The sequence below is a fragment of the Staurois parvus genome, unplaced genomic scaffold, assembly GCF_062004578.1.
Source record: "Staurois parvus isolate SC_StPar_1 unplaced genomic scaffold, SC_StPar_1.0 ptg002845l, whole genome shotgun sequence".
NCBI classification, from domain to species: Eukaryota; Metazoa; Chordata; class Amphibia; order Anura; family Ranidae; genus Staurois; species Staurois parvus.
In genome coordinates, this window is record NW_028320641.1 from 101,057 (window position 1) to 118,075 (window position 17,019).

General features: G+C 43.9%; 1 protein-coding gene across 1 annotated transcript in view; it reads right to left on the minus strand.

Annotated features, from left to right (window-relative positions):
- Positions 1 to 10,457: 10,457 nt before the first annotated feature.
- LOC149429047 (CLIP-associating protein 1-like) overlaps positions 10,458 to 17,019 on the minus strand; it is a gene marked incomplete at its 5' end in the record, with an annotated part of 158,285 nt that continues 151,723 nt past the window's right edge. The window contains 2 exons of the mRNA XM_089666790.1: positions 10,458 to 11,246; positions 16,695 to 16,811. Coding sequence (XP_089522916.1) covers positions 11,160 to 11,246; positions 16,695 to 16,811 — 204 coding nt within the window. The remainder of the gene's footprint in view (positions 11,247 to 16,694; positions 16,812 to 17,019) is intronic.

Sequence of the window (17,019 nt, forward strand, 5' to 3'; positions counted from 1 at the left end):
GACAGTTGGTGTAAGGGGGCACTCTAATGGGGACAGTTGGTGTAAGGGGGCACTCTGATGGGGACAGTTGTTGTAAGGAGGCACTCTAATGGGGACAGTTGATATAAGGGGGCACTCTGATGGGGACAATTGATGTAAGGGGGCACTTGTATGGGGACAACTAATGTAAGGGGGCACTCTAATGGGGACAGTTGACGAATGAGGGCACTCTGATGGAGACAACTAATGTAAGGGGGCCCTCTAATGGGGACAGTTGATATATGGGGCACTCTGATGAGGACAATTGATGTAAGGGGGCACTCTGATGGGGACAACTAATGTAAGGGGGCCCTCTAATGGGGACAGTTGATATATGGGGCACTCTGATGAGGACAATTAATGTAAGGGGGCACTCTGATGGGGACAGCTGATCTAAGGGGGCCCTCTGATGCAGACAGTTGATGTAAGGGGGCACTGTGATGGGGACAGCTGATGTATGGGGGCACTCTGCTGGGAACACCTGATGTGAGGGGGCACTCTGATGGGGACACCTGATGTGAGGGGGCACTCTGATGGGGACAATTGATGTCCCCAGTTCACTCCTGCACCTCCTCTACACTACCCATCAGACATTATTTCCAGCTTCTTTCTCTGAAGATGTGCTTGGCACGTAACGCGTAAGGAGGAGCCTACGCACGCCTTGACGTTACGCCATCGGAGCATTGTGGAGCTCCGGCGGCCACTACATCCGACAGGACGGTTAGTCCTGTCTGTCTTTTGTTTTGCCACTTGTACTGGATGCATCCTGCCTTTTTTAATAAATACATTTTAAACTTTACTTCACTATGGGCATTTTTTCTTGATCCCCTGTGGGGAGTACTTTTTCTCCCAGATATCGTTTGTGCACAGTGGAGCAGCAGTCTTTTTTGGTGGAACAGCGATCGTTTTTCTACCATCTAGTGGATTTCTTCTGCCCAGCTCTGTACCATCGTGTGGACCTTCACTGACCAAGGGAATATATCCACCCTTCCCATGCTGATGACTACTCTATGAACTCCATCCTTCCTACACTGCACTTTTAATGTGCACTTCTGGTTAGTGTGCATTGTTACCCTAGGTCACCGTTGTTGGGACTTTCTCTGATCACTTTTATTTATCGTGTCACATTTATATATTTATACATTTTCTAGCGCTGCACTTTTATTTTATTTTCATGTGAGGATTATTTTTGGTTATCCTGTGTGCCTTAGCTGCTTGTACATTGAAAGCGCTCACTTATTATTCTCTGTTTTATGCTCCTGGATAGTGTCTGCCGCCCAACACTTAACAAGCGTGTTCTGCGCATTTGTATAAACCACAGATTTAAAAAAAAAAAAAAAAAAAGTGGTTTAACTGAGCATTTCTTCATGTAGGAGAAGAGGTCCATCACTTTAGGACACTAGCACAAAACAGAGGCTTCACAGGGTGGTAGGGCTATGGGTGCAGAGGCCAGGGGGCATGTTCTCCAAAGCTTTGCCAGTTTCCAGTCACCTGAAGGGTCTATAACCCAAGGTCTACTGTGCCCTGTACAATTAGGACACATGGTTCGATTTTTCCCAGCAGAGCTGAAGAAAAGACATCTATCCTCTAAGCCAAAAACAAAAAAAAACAGATTCATGATGGAAATAGAAGGGTTTATCCTGGGCTAGACTACAGATTTTTTGCGTTTTTTTTGTTTGCCAGTGTCCAATCCTCCTGTTGCCGACAGTATAAGACTTCCCGTGTCCCTTAATGGACAAGAAAGAAATTAACTTTTTGTTTCTGCGTTTAGATACACTTTGACCAACTGAGTGTCTTGAGTCGCCAAGTCTAGTTCCCTCAAACCTCCTCGACTCTCACAGCATTTATGTATAGTAGCCTACCACAACACAATGTACATTTGGTTTTGTTTTTTTTCTTTTTTTTTAGGAAATGAAGGGCTTTAACGGAGTAGCAAATTTGGATACATTGCAGTTTCTTGGTTTTTATGGGGAAGATTAATTTAAAAATTGCTGAAATAAAATTTTTCTGTAATTTTTGTCACAATTTAACATTTACAAAATTTGCACACCTCAATATATTTACTGAAAAAATATAAGTCTGCTGATTAAATCATTAATATCAGTGTGATTTTACAGAACTGAACGTATGGGTTTTTGCTTGAGGGTGCACCTCATGGCCCCTTTTGATGAATTACTGCAATGCATGAGGGGCAAATAAACACGGTTTATATAAAAAAAAATTGTTTACTTAACATCACGATAATAATTTGGATTGACAGACACAAAGGCGACTTTTTCACAGGTTTGTGATCACTAGAAATAGGAATGACATTGTGTTCACTTAGGTGACCGTTTGATGCACAGCAAAGGCAAACTCATCCACATCATTGTCGCGACCGGGAGATTAATTTTGCAATAATGGAAGTTCCTCTCTAAATAAGAATCTTGTACAACCCCCAAATACAAAAAAAAAAAAAAAAGATGAGATACTTTATAAAATCTACATAAAAAAAAAATGCCATGATTTGCAAATCTCAAATCCATATTTTATTCACAATAGAAAACATATCAAATGTTTAAACTGATAAATGGACCATTTAAAAAAAAAAATTTAAATTGATTGCCATCCAAAAATGCAAGTTAACCATTAGCTGCCCGGCCAATGGCCGTTTGGCGGCTTCAGATGTGCCTCTTCATTCCGGGTGCACGCCATTTGGCGTGCTCCCGCACATGCGCCGTTTGCGGTAATGCAGAGCGGCGCAGCAGCGGGATCTGTCACGGGCCGTGCACCTCGGACACGGCCGATGACAGATCCGAGTACCGGCTCCCGTTGCTGGTACCATGTGACCTGCTGTGACCAATCACAGCAGGTCACATGACAGTTGTATACAATGGATGGCTTCATTCATGATGCCATCCATTGTATACTAGTGCCTAGCTGTGAATGGTCACAGCTAATCACATGCACATGTCATGTGATTAGCTGTGACCAAATCACAGCTAAGCACAAAAAAAAAAGAAAAAAAAAGCTGAATCGATTTCATTCAGGTAAATGCTTGCTTATAGCAAAGTAATTCTTTGCTATAAGCAAATTGTGTAAAAAAAAAAAAAAAAAAAAAAAATACTGATCACTTCCCCAAAGTAGTACAGTGTTACTATGGTAACATTGTACTACTTTGGTCATAGTAAAATATGAAAAAAAAAATCTTAAAAAAAATGTAATAAAAAATTAAATATAATAAAAAAATTAAAAAAAAAAAATATATATATATTTTTTTCATACTGTCACCAGTCAGTGTCCCTGTTAACCGCCATGCCAGTTATATGACGACGCTGTACTGCACTGGTGACAGTATGTAAAAAAAAAATAGTGAAAATAATTTTTTTAATTTTTTCATTTTCCGAAAAATTATGACATAAAAATACAACTTCAAAAAACTCGCCATGCCTCTTATGAAGTACGTCGGACTGTCTACTCTGCAAAAAGGGGTAATTTGTGGGATATCTGCACTGTCCTGACATTTGGGGGATATCTGTACCGTCCTGACATTTGGGGGATATCTGTACTGTCCTGACATTTGGGGGATATCTGTACTGTTCTGACATTCTTGGACCTCAAGAAATTAGATTGGCTGTCAGTACTTCAGTAATTCAGATCTATACCATAGTTTGTGAACTCTATAACTTTCCTACAAACTAAAAAACACATCCTAATTTGGGTTATTTTCACCAAAGACATGTAGCAGAATACATCTCGGCCTAAATTTATGAAGAACAATTATTTATTTGTAAACTTTTATAACAGAAACAAAGAAAAATGTGTTTTTTCAAAATTTTTGGTCTTTTTTTGTTAATTTAGCAAAAAATAAAAACCCCAGCGGTGATTAAATACCACCAAAAGAAAGCTCTAGTTGTGTGAAGAAAATGATAAAATTTTAGTTTGGGTACAATGTTGTATGACCGCGCAATTGTCATTCAAATTGTGAGAGCGCTGAAACCTGAAAAATGGCCTGGGCAGGAAGGTGTAAAATTGCCCGGTATTGAAATGGTTAAAGCTCGATCATGAAAAGAAGCACCCATATCTTAAAAAGATCCGGAAACACCGCCGGCTTCTCTGGGCCAAAGTTCATTTAAAATGGTCTGTTGCAATGTGAAAAACTGTTCTCTGGTCAGACAAATCATAATTTTACCTTTTTGTTAACCATGGGAGGCTGCGCCCTTCATACTAAAGAAGAGAGGAACCTTCGGGCTTGTTATCTGCACTCAAGTTCAAAAACCAGCATCTCCGATATTCGGGGGGGGGGGGGCATTAGTGTATATGGAATAGACATCTGGCACATTATATATCCAAACTTTAGAGCAGCGCATGCTCCCATGCAGACGTCTTTTTCAGGGAAGGCCTTCCATATTTCAGTAGGACAATGCTAAACATCATACTGCATCTATGACAACAGCATGGCTTCGAAGTAGAAGACTCCAGGGGCTTTACTGGCCAGCCTGCAGTCCAGACCTTTCACCAACTGGAAATATTTGGTGCATCTTGAAACAAAAAATACAACAAAGATGACCCAGGGCTGCCGAGCAGTTAGAATCCTATATCAGGCAAGAATGGGACAACATTCCTCTCCCAAAACTCCAGCAACTGGTCTCAATTCCCAGACAATGAGGCTAGGTTAACATCTATGCAGGTTGCGTTTTTTTTTTTTTCTGGTGCATTTTTTCACATGATGCGTCTTGCCATTTACGTTTTTGGGATGTGTTCATGTTGCTAGGGGGCGGCGTCAGTTGTAAAACAGGAAACGCAATCTGCTGAGGGGCAAAAGAAGTCCCTGGCCCTTTCCAAAAAAACACACCAGTTGAAAACGCATAATGTGAACGTGATCCATCCGAAATCATGTTAAATGAACTGCGTTTCTGAAAACGTACAGGTGTGAAAGTAATCGGAGTGTTGTTAAAAGAAGAGGGAGTGCTACCCCATGCTAAACGAGGCCCTGCCCCTACTTTTTTGGGACTTGTTGCTCTCAACAATTTTATTTTTTTTTTTTAAATGGTTTGATATGCTATTTTCTATTGTGAATAAAATACAGGTTTATGAGGTTGGTAAACACAGGGCTCCCTTCAGACAACAGGGATGTGCCGATTTATTTCTCTCTGCAAAGCAGGGAGATAAAACAGTCACATTACTTAGTAAATCAGCACACAGAAACACAAACATTCTTAGGTACACATTTAACCCCTTCTCAGCCAGTGTCATTAGCAGAGTGTACTTTTTTTTAGCACTGATCCCTGTATTAGTGTCACTAGAGATGTCAATGGCAGATAGCTTCCCTCCCAGTGTCAGATTGCCCACCGCACTACCACAGTTCCACTATAAGTTGTTGATTTCCTCCATTACTAGTAAAAAGAACCCCACAAAAATTCTAGTATTTATGCCACAGTTTGCAAACACTATAACGTTCATGCAAACCAATATATACTTGGGATTTTTTTTTTTTTTTAACAAAGACATGTAGTGGGGATACATTTTGGCCTACAGTGCCTTGAAAAAGTATTCCTCCCCCCTTGACATTTTCAACATTTTGCCATGTTACAACCAAAACAGTCAATGTGTTTTATTGGGATTGGATGTGATAGACCGACACAAAGTGGCCCATAATTGTGAAGTGGAAGGAAAATGAGAAATGGTTTTCAACATTTGTGACCAATAAATCTGTGAAAAGTGTGGCGGCCTTTGTATTCGGCCCCCCGGAGTCAATACTTTGTAGGACCCTCTTTGGCTGCCATTCCAGCTGCAAGTCTTTTTGGGGATTTCTCTTTGCACATCTAGAGAGGGACATTTCTGCCCGTTCTTCTTTGCAGAATCGCTCAAGCTCTGTGAGATTGGATGGAGAGTGTCTGGGAACAGCAATTTTCACGTCTGGCCACAGATTCTCCATTGGATTTGGGTCTGGACTGTGACTGGGCCATTCTAACATGAAGATGCTTTGATCTGAACCATTCCATTGTAGCTCTGGCTGGATGTTTTGGGTCGTTGTCCTGCTGGAAGGGAAACCTCCGCCCCGGTCTCAAGTCTTCTGCAGACTCTAACAGGTTTTCTTCTAAGATTGCCCTGTATTTGGCTCCATCCATCTTCCCATCAACTCTGACCAGCTTCCCTGTCCCTGCTGAAGAAAAGCATCCCCACCACATAATTCTGCCACCACGTTTCACGGTGGGGATGGTGTGTTCAGGGTGATGTGCAGTGTTAGTTTTCCCCCACACACAGCGTTTTACTTTTAGGTAAAAAAACTTCAATTTTGGTCTCCTCTGACCAGAGCCCCTTCTTCCACAAGTTTGCTGTCTCCCCCACATGGCTTTTCACAAACTGCAAACGGGACTTCTTATGGCTTTCCTCAAACAATGGCTTTCCTTGTCACTCTTCCATAAAGGCCAGATTTGTGGTGTGTACGACTAATAGTTGTCCTGGGGACAGATTCTCCAACCTGAGCTGTGGATCTCTGCAGCTCCTCCACAGTTCCCATGGGCATCTTGGCTGCTTCTCTGATGAATGCTCTCCTTGCCCGGCTTGTCAGTTTAGGTGGACGGCCATGTCTTGGTAGGTTGGCAGTTGTGCCGTACTCCTTCCATTTTCGGATGATGGATTGAACAGTGCTCCGTGAGATGCTCAAAGCTTGGGAGATTTTTTTCTTAAAACCTAACCCTGCTTTAAACGTATCCACAACTTTATCCCTGACCTGTCTGGTGTGTTCCTTGGTCTTCATGATGCTGTTTGTTCACTAATGTTCTCTAACAAACCTCTGAGGGCTTCACAGAACAGCTGTATTTATACTGAGATCACATGACACACAGGGGGACTCTATTTACTAATTAGGTGACTTCTGAAGGCAATTGGTTCCACTAGATTTTAGTTAGGGGTATCAGAGTAAAGGGGGCAACAAATGCACGCCACACTTTTCAGATATATGTAAAATTTTGAAGACCATTTATAATTTTTCTTCCACTTCACAATTATATGCCACTTTATGTTGGTCTATCACATAAAATCCCAATAAAATCCATTGACAGTTTTGGTTTTAACTTGACAAAATGGGGAAAATTTCAAGGGGTATCAATACGTTCTCAAGGCACTGTAAATTTATGAGGAAATATGATTTTTTTTAAAATTTTTTATTGAATATGTTTTATAGTGGAAAGTACAAGATACTTTTTCAAAATTTTGGGTCATTTTCGTTTATGTCACAAACCCCCCCCCCCCCCCAGTGGTGATCAAATACCACCAAAAGAAAGCTCTATTTGTGTGATGATAAAAAATCCAATATAAATTTTGTTTGTGACAATGCATGACTGCGCAATTACCAGTTAGAGTAGCACAATGCTAAATAGCTAAAAAAAATGGCCTGGTCTTGAAGGGAGTAAAATCTTCCGGAGCTCAAGTGGTTAAAATTGTGCCTGGACACACACACATCAGTGGGCAGCACAGTGGCTAAACGGTTAGTACCAGGGGTGGACTGACAACTCATGGGACCCCGGGCAATAGGGGATCATGGGGCCCCTGTGTCCTTGCCCAAACTCAAAAAAGCCTATGAAAAGGGTACCAGGGGCATCTCATGGGGCCCCTACTGACCCCGAGCCTTCGGGCAGTGCCCGAGTTTCCAAATGATCAGTCCGCCCCTGGTTATTACGCCTGCTTGGCAGTACTAGGGTTGTTGGTTTGAATCCCAACCACTGCACCACCTGCCTGGAATTTGCATGTTCTTCCTGTGCCTGCGTGGGTTTCTTCCGCGTACTGTGGTTTCCTCCCACACCTTCGACTGTACGCCCCTTGAGGGTTAAGGGTGAGGTGAATGTACTATATATATATATATATATATATAGCGCTGCGTAAGTTGGCGGCGCTATTCAAGTACCTTTAATAAAGTTCTTCTTCTGTTTTAAAATAAATAATAAACCAGAACCAGATACGACCAGATGGGGTTGGCAAATGAAAAACGCAAAATTTAAACATAAATTGAATTTATTCTAAAGCAAACTCAGGATTTTTTTTTTTCTTCTTATTTCCTTTTTTAGCAAATTCTATCACATACATGTTAATGCAACAGAAAAAAAAAAAAAAAAGAAAAAAAAAAGAAAACAAATATATCTGTACAATTGCCATGATACACGGGAAAGTGAAACAATCAAGATATAAATACAGAGATGTAACATGACAATAAAAAAAAAATCCATGCACATTAACCCAAGTATCCATCAATTTCTGTTTATGTAGCATTGCTAACTTTCCCCCATCATGGCATAATGGGGACCCCAAAGATCCAGTATCATACCTGTTTGCACTTGCAGGGTCCATAAATAATAATAGAGGTCATTGTCGATGCTACTAAAGCTCGTTAGAGAAGTGATATATAGAACTAGCTATGTGTTTGATTAGGCTGTTAGTAGGCAACAGAAGATGCTCGGGGATCTTTAAATTGGATAGTCGTGGATTTCGCCTGGACAGTTTTGCAATTCTTGGGAGCTACAGCATCTCTCTCTTTGGCAGGTTGGGCTTCTAGGCGATATGAACTCAGAAAAGAAAAAAAATACCTCGATTACATAAGATGTATGGACCATGTTCAGTCAGGTGGAGGCTCCTAGAAAGCTGCTGTGTCTGCTGCTTTGTGTACAGAAGAACAAAAAAACAAAAACCCCTTGTAGAGTATTCCATAAACTTGCACCATCTCCCACTCTTGACAAGAATTGGACTTCGGCCCTAACAGTCAGCCATGAAACAAGCACCTAGTCCCATACTAAAGACAGTCCTCACAATATCCTACTGCTCCCCCTCCCCAGTGTATGCTGTTAGAGATGGATCATCTCCTGTACAGATGGAAACCTCGCGGTTCTGTCGCAATGGTGGCGCCCCGGCAGAGACCGTCGTCCATGCTTCTTCTGGAGTGTAACACATTCTCACGGAAAGCCAAGAAAATCATCAGAGCTCAGCCCTTTCAGCCAATCGTAGCAAAGCAGTCTATTTACATTGACATTAAATATGACATAAATAAATGGGACTCTCTGTGGAAAACGGCGGACGCGAACGATTGGATGTCGGATGGGTGTTGGTAGCACCATAGTACACTTTGTGGATGCCACGACAGGTCTGGGGCTCTGGTTCTGTAGAAGACACGCAATGGGGGCCACGATGATTCTGGATCTGTAGGCGGTCACAGTTGGTTCAGTCACTCGAAAATAAAAGTCATTTTGTTAAGAGGAGGACCAACAATTATTTTTTTTTTTATTCTTCCTTCGAGATTCCGGCTTTGGGAAGTAAAAACAAAAAACTATGCGATGCAATAAGCAAGACTGTCATAAAGGTAACAATATGTGCAAAAGCGTAAAATTCAGGACACCTAAAATGTCACTGGTTTTCCCAACAAGTCTTACTTCGCACGCGCGTCACTGGCGGCGCACATTCGTGGGGGACACGGGCAAAGTACCGGAAGCCAAGTTTAAATATTTAACCTTCACAGTGGAAATAGGGAACCATCTAAATTATTCAGAATTTTCCAACCATATATGTATATATATATATATATATATATATATATATATATATATATATATATATAAATTAAAAAAAAAATTATATATATATATATATATATATATAATTTTTTTTAATAAATATATATATATATATACACATATATATTTTTTAATTGTGTATATATATATATATATATATATATATATATATATACACACACACACAATTAAAAAATATATATGTATATATATATATATATATTAAAAAATAAATAAATTTTATATATATATATATATATATATATATATATATATATATATATACACACACACACACAATTAAAAAATATATATGTGTATATATATATATATATAAATTTTTTTTTTACAATTTATATATATATATATATATATATATATATATACATATATATTTTTTAATTGTGTGTATATATATACACATACATATATATATACATACATATTTATTTGGAAAAGTCTGAATAATTTAGATGGTTCCCTTTTTCCCTTATATTTTTATACATATATATATATATATATATATTGATAGATATATCTATACATATAGATATATATATATTGATAGATAGATGTAAAAATCTGTCGCCAACGTCCGGTGTCCATTCATCAATGCAGTCGTGCATCAAGTTTTAAAAGAAAAACCAGATTGAAAGCATTTTAAAATACATGACATTCCCATCATTGGAACACAAAGTATTAGCAAAATAAAACATGTACATGTTACAAGGATCCGTGTTAGTCCCCGACCGTACTGTGCATAGAATTTGATGCATCTCACTGGGAGGACACAGCATGCTTGGAAATGGGAGAGAGGAAAGGAGAACAAAAAAAAAAGAAAAAAAAAAAAAAAAAGAAGAAATCTGGGATTTAAATAACAACATCTTGTCCACTCGCTGAATGTGAAACAGTTTTAATGGATGTAGCTCAACACTGCGTAGCCAGGTCCCTCTAAAGGGGATATTACCAGCAGCTGTAAAATTAGTTTGCTGAATATTTACAACATAAAACAGCAAAACAGAGAAAAAAAACAAAAAAAAAACAAAAACCAGAATTTAGAGTGCAAACTTTAGGCCGCCTGCAAATTTCTAAAGCCAATGTGTTTCAAATGCTAATTGTACGGCTTTCATATAGGAGAACTTTTGCCTTACCACTGAGTCACAATTTCCCTCTACATTCAATTCCAAAAAAACAAACAAAAAAAAAAAAAATTCACATACATTTTAAATAAAATACTGATTGCAACAAATATTGGGAGGTGCAGTTGCAGAAAGGCATGAGGCACTGCTGTTCGCTTCTTCACCCCGCAGCTCCGGATGGGGGGCAGTTTTTTTTTTTATTTTTAATTTTTTTTTTTTGTTTTAGGAAATTCCTAGCAAATGGACAAGAGAAACACCATTATCTTGACTAATAAAACCCCTTCAGCTCTGGAGCTCTGTAAAGCCTCGTAGGCTCCTCCTCCAGCGATGAAGTTGTCGTTTGTATTAGTGTTAATAATATTTAATGGCCCGCCGCTGGACACATCCTCTGTGTGTGGAAGGTGCTGGCGCCGCGCTCTGCCGACGTTCTCCAAAAGCCGCCCAGGACACAACCTGCCCACTAACTGTGCGTGGAGACGTCCGAGGAAGAGCTGCTGTTGCTGTTCGTCGTCTGGGCTCTTTTTATGTACAAATTTAGAAGTTTCATCTGAAAGGGAATGTGGGAGAAAAAAAAAAAAAAAATCAAGAAATAATACAGCACTGGATGCACAGATATTTATTTATTTCAGGTACTTATATAGCCCCATCAATGTACGCCGTGATTTACATATATATTGTACATTCACATCAGTCCCCGCCCCCGAGGACCGTACAATCTAAGGTCCCTAACTCACATTCATACATACACATACCAGGGACAATTTAGACAGGAGACAATTAACCTACCAGCATGTCTTTGGAGTGTGGGAGGAAACCGGAGTACCCGGAGGAAATCCACACAGGCACAGGGAGAACATGCAAACTCCAGGCAGGTGGTGCCATGATTGGGATATGAACCAACGACCTGAGTACAGCCAGATGGAAGTGCTAACCATTTAGCCACTGTGCTGCCCTACATATAAAGTGAATGCATTGCCCTCTCACTAAACAGTTGCTGGTTAATATGGAAGGTTGAGCAATCACTATGTGTATGGCCAGCTTTACCGATATGGTCTGAGATACGGGTAGTTAACCTGTTGGCTCTGACCTACGCAAATATTCGGCCTCTCAGCACCTGGGCCTCAATGCCGAGAGGTTGCATATTTGCGTACTCAAAGTAAACACACGTCGTCCTGCGCGCTCCCGGCATAATTACGGGCGCCTCTTGGAAGGGTCCCGATCGCTGCTTGCTATCCAGACCTTTTCAATCATGTAACAGCCAATCACAGCCGGTCACATGACACTAAACTCTGCCCCACCTCCCAACATCACAAACCCCTTAAAGGGCCAGGAGGTGTCAGTGCCAAGGGGTTAAAGCTGAACTTGACCCAAAAAGGGAAGTTCTGCTCCCCCTCCTCTCCCATATGTGGAATGTCTTTTTCCTGATTTTGGTACCTGCTCACAGCTCTGACAGCACAGGTGATTGGAGCAGAAATTTGGATTAGGCCGGTCTGTGTAAAATCACTGCACAGAGCAGAAAAGTATGACAGATTTGTTATTTACCCCCTTCCAGTCCGGACGCTTTCCCCCCCTTCCAGTCCGGACGCTTTCCCCCCCTTCCAGTCCGGACGCTTTCACCCCCTTCCAGTCCGGACGCTTTCACCCCCTTCCAGTCCGGACGCTTTCACCCCCTTCCAGTCCGGACACTCCCCCCCCTTCCAGTCCGGACGCTTTCACCCCCCTTCCAGTCCGGACACTCCCCCCCCTTCCAGTCCGGACGCTTTCACCCCCCTTCCAGTCCGGACGCTTTCACCCCCCTTCCAGTCCGGACACTCCCCCCCCTTCCAGTCCGGACGCTTTCACCACCTTCCAGTCCGGACGCTTTCACCCCCCTTCCAGTCCGGACGCTTTCACCCCCTTCCAGTCCGGACGCTTTCACCCCCTTCCAGTCCGGACGCTTTCACCCCCTTCCAGTCCGGACACTCCCCCCCCCCCCCTTCCAGTCCGGACGCTTTCACCCCCCTTCCAGTCCGGACGCTTTCACGCCCCTTCCAGTCCGGACGCTTTCACGCCCCTTCCAGTCCGGACACTCCCCCCCCTTCCAGTCCGGACGCTTTCACCCCCCTTCCAGTCCGGACGCTTTCACCCCCCTTCCAGTCCGGACGCTTTCACCCCCTTCCAGTCCGGACGCTTTCACCCCCTTCAAGTCCGGACACTCCCCCCCCCCCCCCTTCCAGTCCGGACGCTTTCACGCCCCTTCCAGTCCGGACGCTTTCACGCCCCTTCCAGTCCGGACGCTTTCACGCCCCTTCCAGTCCGGACGCTTTCACGCCCCTTCCAGTCCGGACGCTTTCACGCCCCTTCCAGTCCGGACGCTTTCACGCCCCTTCCAGTCCGGACGCTTTCACGCCCCTTCCAGTCCGGACGCTTTCACGCCCCTTCCAGTCCGGACGCTTTCACGCCCCTTCCAGTCCGGACGCTTTCACGCCCCTTCCAGTCCGGACGCTTTCACGCCCCTTCCAGTCCGGACGCTTTCACGCCCCTTCCAGTCCGGACGCTTTCACGCCCCTTCCAGTCCGGACGCTTTCCCCCCCTTCCAGTCCGGACGCTTTCACCCCCTTCCAGTCCGGACGCTTTCCCCCCCTTCCAGTCCGGACGCTTTCACCCCCTTCCAGTCCGGACACTCCCCCCCCTTCCAGTCCGGACGCTTTCACCCCCCTTCCAGTCCGGACACTCCCCCCCCCCCCCCCCTTCCAGTCCGGACGCTTTCACCCCCCTTCCAGTCCGGACGCTTTCACGCCCCTTCCAGTCCGGACGCTTTCACGCCCCTTCCAGTCCGGACGCTTTCACCCCCTTCCAGTCCGGACGCTTTCACCCCCCTTCCAGTCCGGACGCTTTCACCCCCTTCCAGTCCGGACGCTTTCACCCCCTTCCAGTCCGGACGCTTTCACCCCCTTCAAGTCCGGACACTCCCCCCCCCCCCCCTTCCAGTCCGGACGCTTTCACGCCCCTTCCAGTCCGGACGCTTTCACGCCCCTTCCAGTCCGGACGCTTTCACGCCCCTTCCAGTCCGGACGCTTTCACGCCCCTTCCAGTCCGGACGCTTTCACGCCCCTTCCAGTCCGGACGCTTTCACGCCCCTTCCAGTCCGGACGCTTTCACGCCCCTTCCAGTCCGGACGCTTTCACGCCCCTTCCAGTCCGGACGCTTTCACGCCCCTTCCAGTCCGGACGCTTTCACGCCCCTTCCAGTCCGGACGCTTTCACGCCCCTTCCAGTCCGGACGCTTTCACGCCCCTTCCAGTCCGGACGCTTTCACCCCCCTTCCAGTCCGGACGCTTTCACCCCCTTCCAGTCCGGACACTCCCCCCCCCCTTCCAGTCCAGGGCAATTTTCAGCTTACAGCGCTATCACACTTTGAATGACAATTGCGCGGTCATGCAATACTGTACCCATATGAATTGTTTAGCATTTTTTTTGAGACAGATAAAACTTTATTTTGGTGGGATTTATTCACCGCTGGGATTTTAATTTTTTTGCTGTATAAATGAAAAAGTCCAATTTTTTTTTTTTTTAAAAGTGTTCTTATAACATTTTGCAAATAAATAATATTTCATCATAATTCTTGGCCAAAATTTATTCAGCTATCTTTTTAGTAAAAAAAACAAAAACAAATTAGTTTATAACCAAAAATTAAAATTTTTCAACATTTTTATTTAAAATTTATTTTATTATATTATATATATATATTTTTTTATTTAACATACTGTCACCCTAGCAGTAATGTCACCATAGTGACACTGTACTACTTGTGGGGGGTGATGAAGATTTTTTTTTTCCTTTTTTTACACCGATTGCTTTTACACCCATAAAGGCTGCAAGAGGAATAATTTCTCCTTCTCTCTGGCTGCATTCCTGCAGCCATTGAGAAATACTGTGAGAGCTGTGATTGGTCACAGCTGGTCACATGGTACAAGGCTGTTGTGAATAGCCCTGTACCATGTGACCTCTGTGATCATTCACAGATTTCACACGTAGTAAGCAATGTCAGGAAGTGACATCGTTTACTACTGCTCCTGTGATCACTGATTGGCCAATCAGTGATCACATGAATCAGGACCTCACAAAGAGTACAGTGATCGGTGTTCTGCTGTATACTCTGGATCGCGGTGCTGCGCACCCCCAGGAAGCGCACACGGGCAGTGAATGCGAGTGACGTTTAGAAACGTCAACCCGCTTTGGGAGCGCTCCCGTTCAGCCGTTTATAGACATGGGCCGGATGGGAAGTGGTTAAGAAAAAAAAATAAAAATTTGCCATTAGAATCATTTTACGCTTAGCTAGGTTTAGACTTCCTCATTAGGGAGTCTCACTTCCATTGTTATACATGTGTTCTGTTCCCCGAGGTACATGCAGTGCTTTGTTCCCGTCTTCCTATGTGCTTTCTAAGGCTAGCTGTTCAAGTTCCAGCAGACTCCTGATGAACGGCCTGAAAACTGCCCCTCTGAACAGGACCTGTGGGCTGGTAGGAGCCAATGGCGGCTTCCATGATATCATCGAGTGTAAGAAGGAAGCATGTAACCTGTTGGGATTATTTCCAGTCCGGCTCCGTCTGGTACACAAAGAAGATCAGGCAGAGGCCAAGTTCACTGTATGAAGTGACACATGCAGAGCGTTGTTAGTCTGGCTTCGGCCCTGCGCTGGGAATGGATGTTTCCGGACAAAGCACACATACAGTACAATCGGTATCTTTCTGGATTATGTATCGGGAGGCTAAAACACCTTTCACACGGAGCCCATATACCCAATACTGCCAATCTAACAGTCACCAGAAACCGGCACTCCAATCTCTCTTGCTGCACTCAAAATGGAATCTTGCACTTGTTGAGGTCCCGCCCTTGGCAGATCGGGGATGTGACCCATTCAATCTGATCAAGCTGATTGGCATTGGCAGAAAAGAGCAAAACATGGCGCACTCTCCTTGTGCATCACCGGAATAATATGAAAATGTATTTAAAAAAGCAAAAACATACTCACAAGCCAAAAAGGTCATAAAAACCGAGACAAGAAGTCAAAGTATGCCAGTCGTGCGTCCTCGGGTAAAGTTCTAATGCGTTTCGGGAGTCGAACTCCCTTCCTCAGAGCAACTGATCTATTGGTCTGAGGAAGGGAGTTCGACTCCCCTAACCGAGACAAGAAGTCAAAGGATGCCAGTCGTGGACAGCATGGGTCCCGGATCAAGACTAACGCGTTTCGGGAGTCGAACTCCCTTCCTCAGAGAGACTGATCTATTGGTCTGAGGAAGGGAGTTCCCCTCCCTTATCCGATACAAGTCGTCAAAGGATGCCAGTCGTGGACAGCACGGGTCCCCGGATCAAGTCTAGCACGTTTCGGAAGTCAAACTCCATTCCTCAGAGAGACTGATCTATTGGTCTGAGGAAGGGAGTTCGACTCCCCTAACCGAGACAAGAAGTCAAAGGATGCCAGTCGTGGACAGCATGGGTCCCGAATCAATATAGCGCGTTTCGGAAGTCGAACTCTCTTCCTTAGAGCAACTGATCTATTGGTCGGAGGAAGGGAGTTCCCCTCCCCTATCCGAGACAAGTCGTCAAAGGATGCCAGTCGTGGACAGCATGGGTCCCCGGATCAATTCTAACGCATTTCGGAAGTCAAACTCCATTCCTCAGAGCAATTGATCTATTGGTCTGAGGAAGGGAGTTCGACTCCCGAAACGCGTTAGCACTTGATGTGAGGACCCATGCTGTCCACGACTGGCATCCTTGGTTTCTATGACCTTTTTGGCTTGTATGTTTTTGCCTTTTTAAATACATTTTCACATTATTCCGGTGATGCACGAGGAGAGTGCGCCATGTTTTGTTCTTTTCTGCCAATGCCAATCGGCTTGATCAGATTGGTCACATTGGGATCAGGTGATTTCTGAAGGATAAGGCACACCTGTATTGTAGCAGTGACGATCGCTCATACAACCGCCGACACACACACAAAGGCCAATTCTTACCTTGCTGCCTGTAAGCTGCGCCAGATACGGCTTCAACTCTTCTCCGATGACAGAATAAATGGCTACAAGACAGAAGACGCTTGCCTTGCGGACGCTGCTCTCCGTATTATCGTAGCCCTGGAGAGAGAAGACATCGGGGTTACAACTAAAATACGTTCATCATCAGTCCGGTCTTCAGACACGTCACTGCACAGCGCCAGGAAAGATGTGACTACACGCCTTCCGATGTGTGCATTGTTCTACACGGGAAGACACGTATGACCTTCAGATAGTTGCTGTACTCCACTGTGGGAGAAGGCCGACATGAACCATCCACACTTCAGTG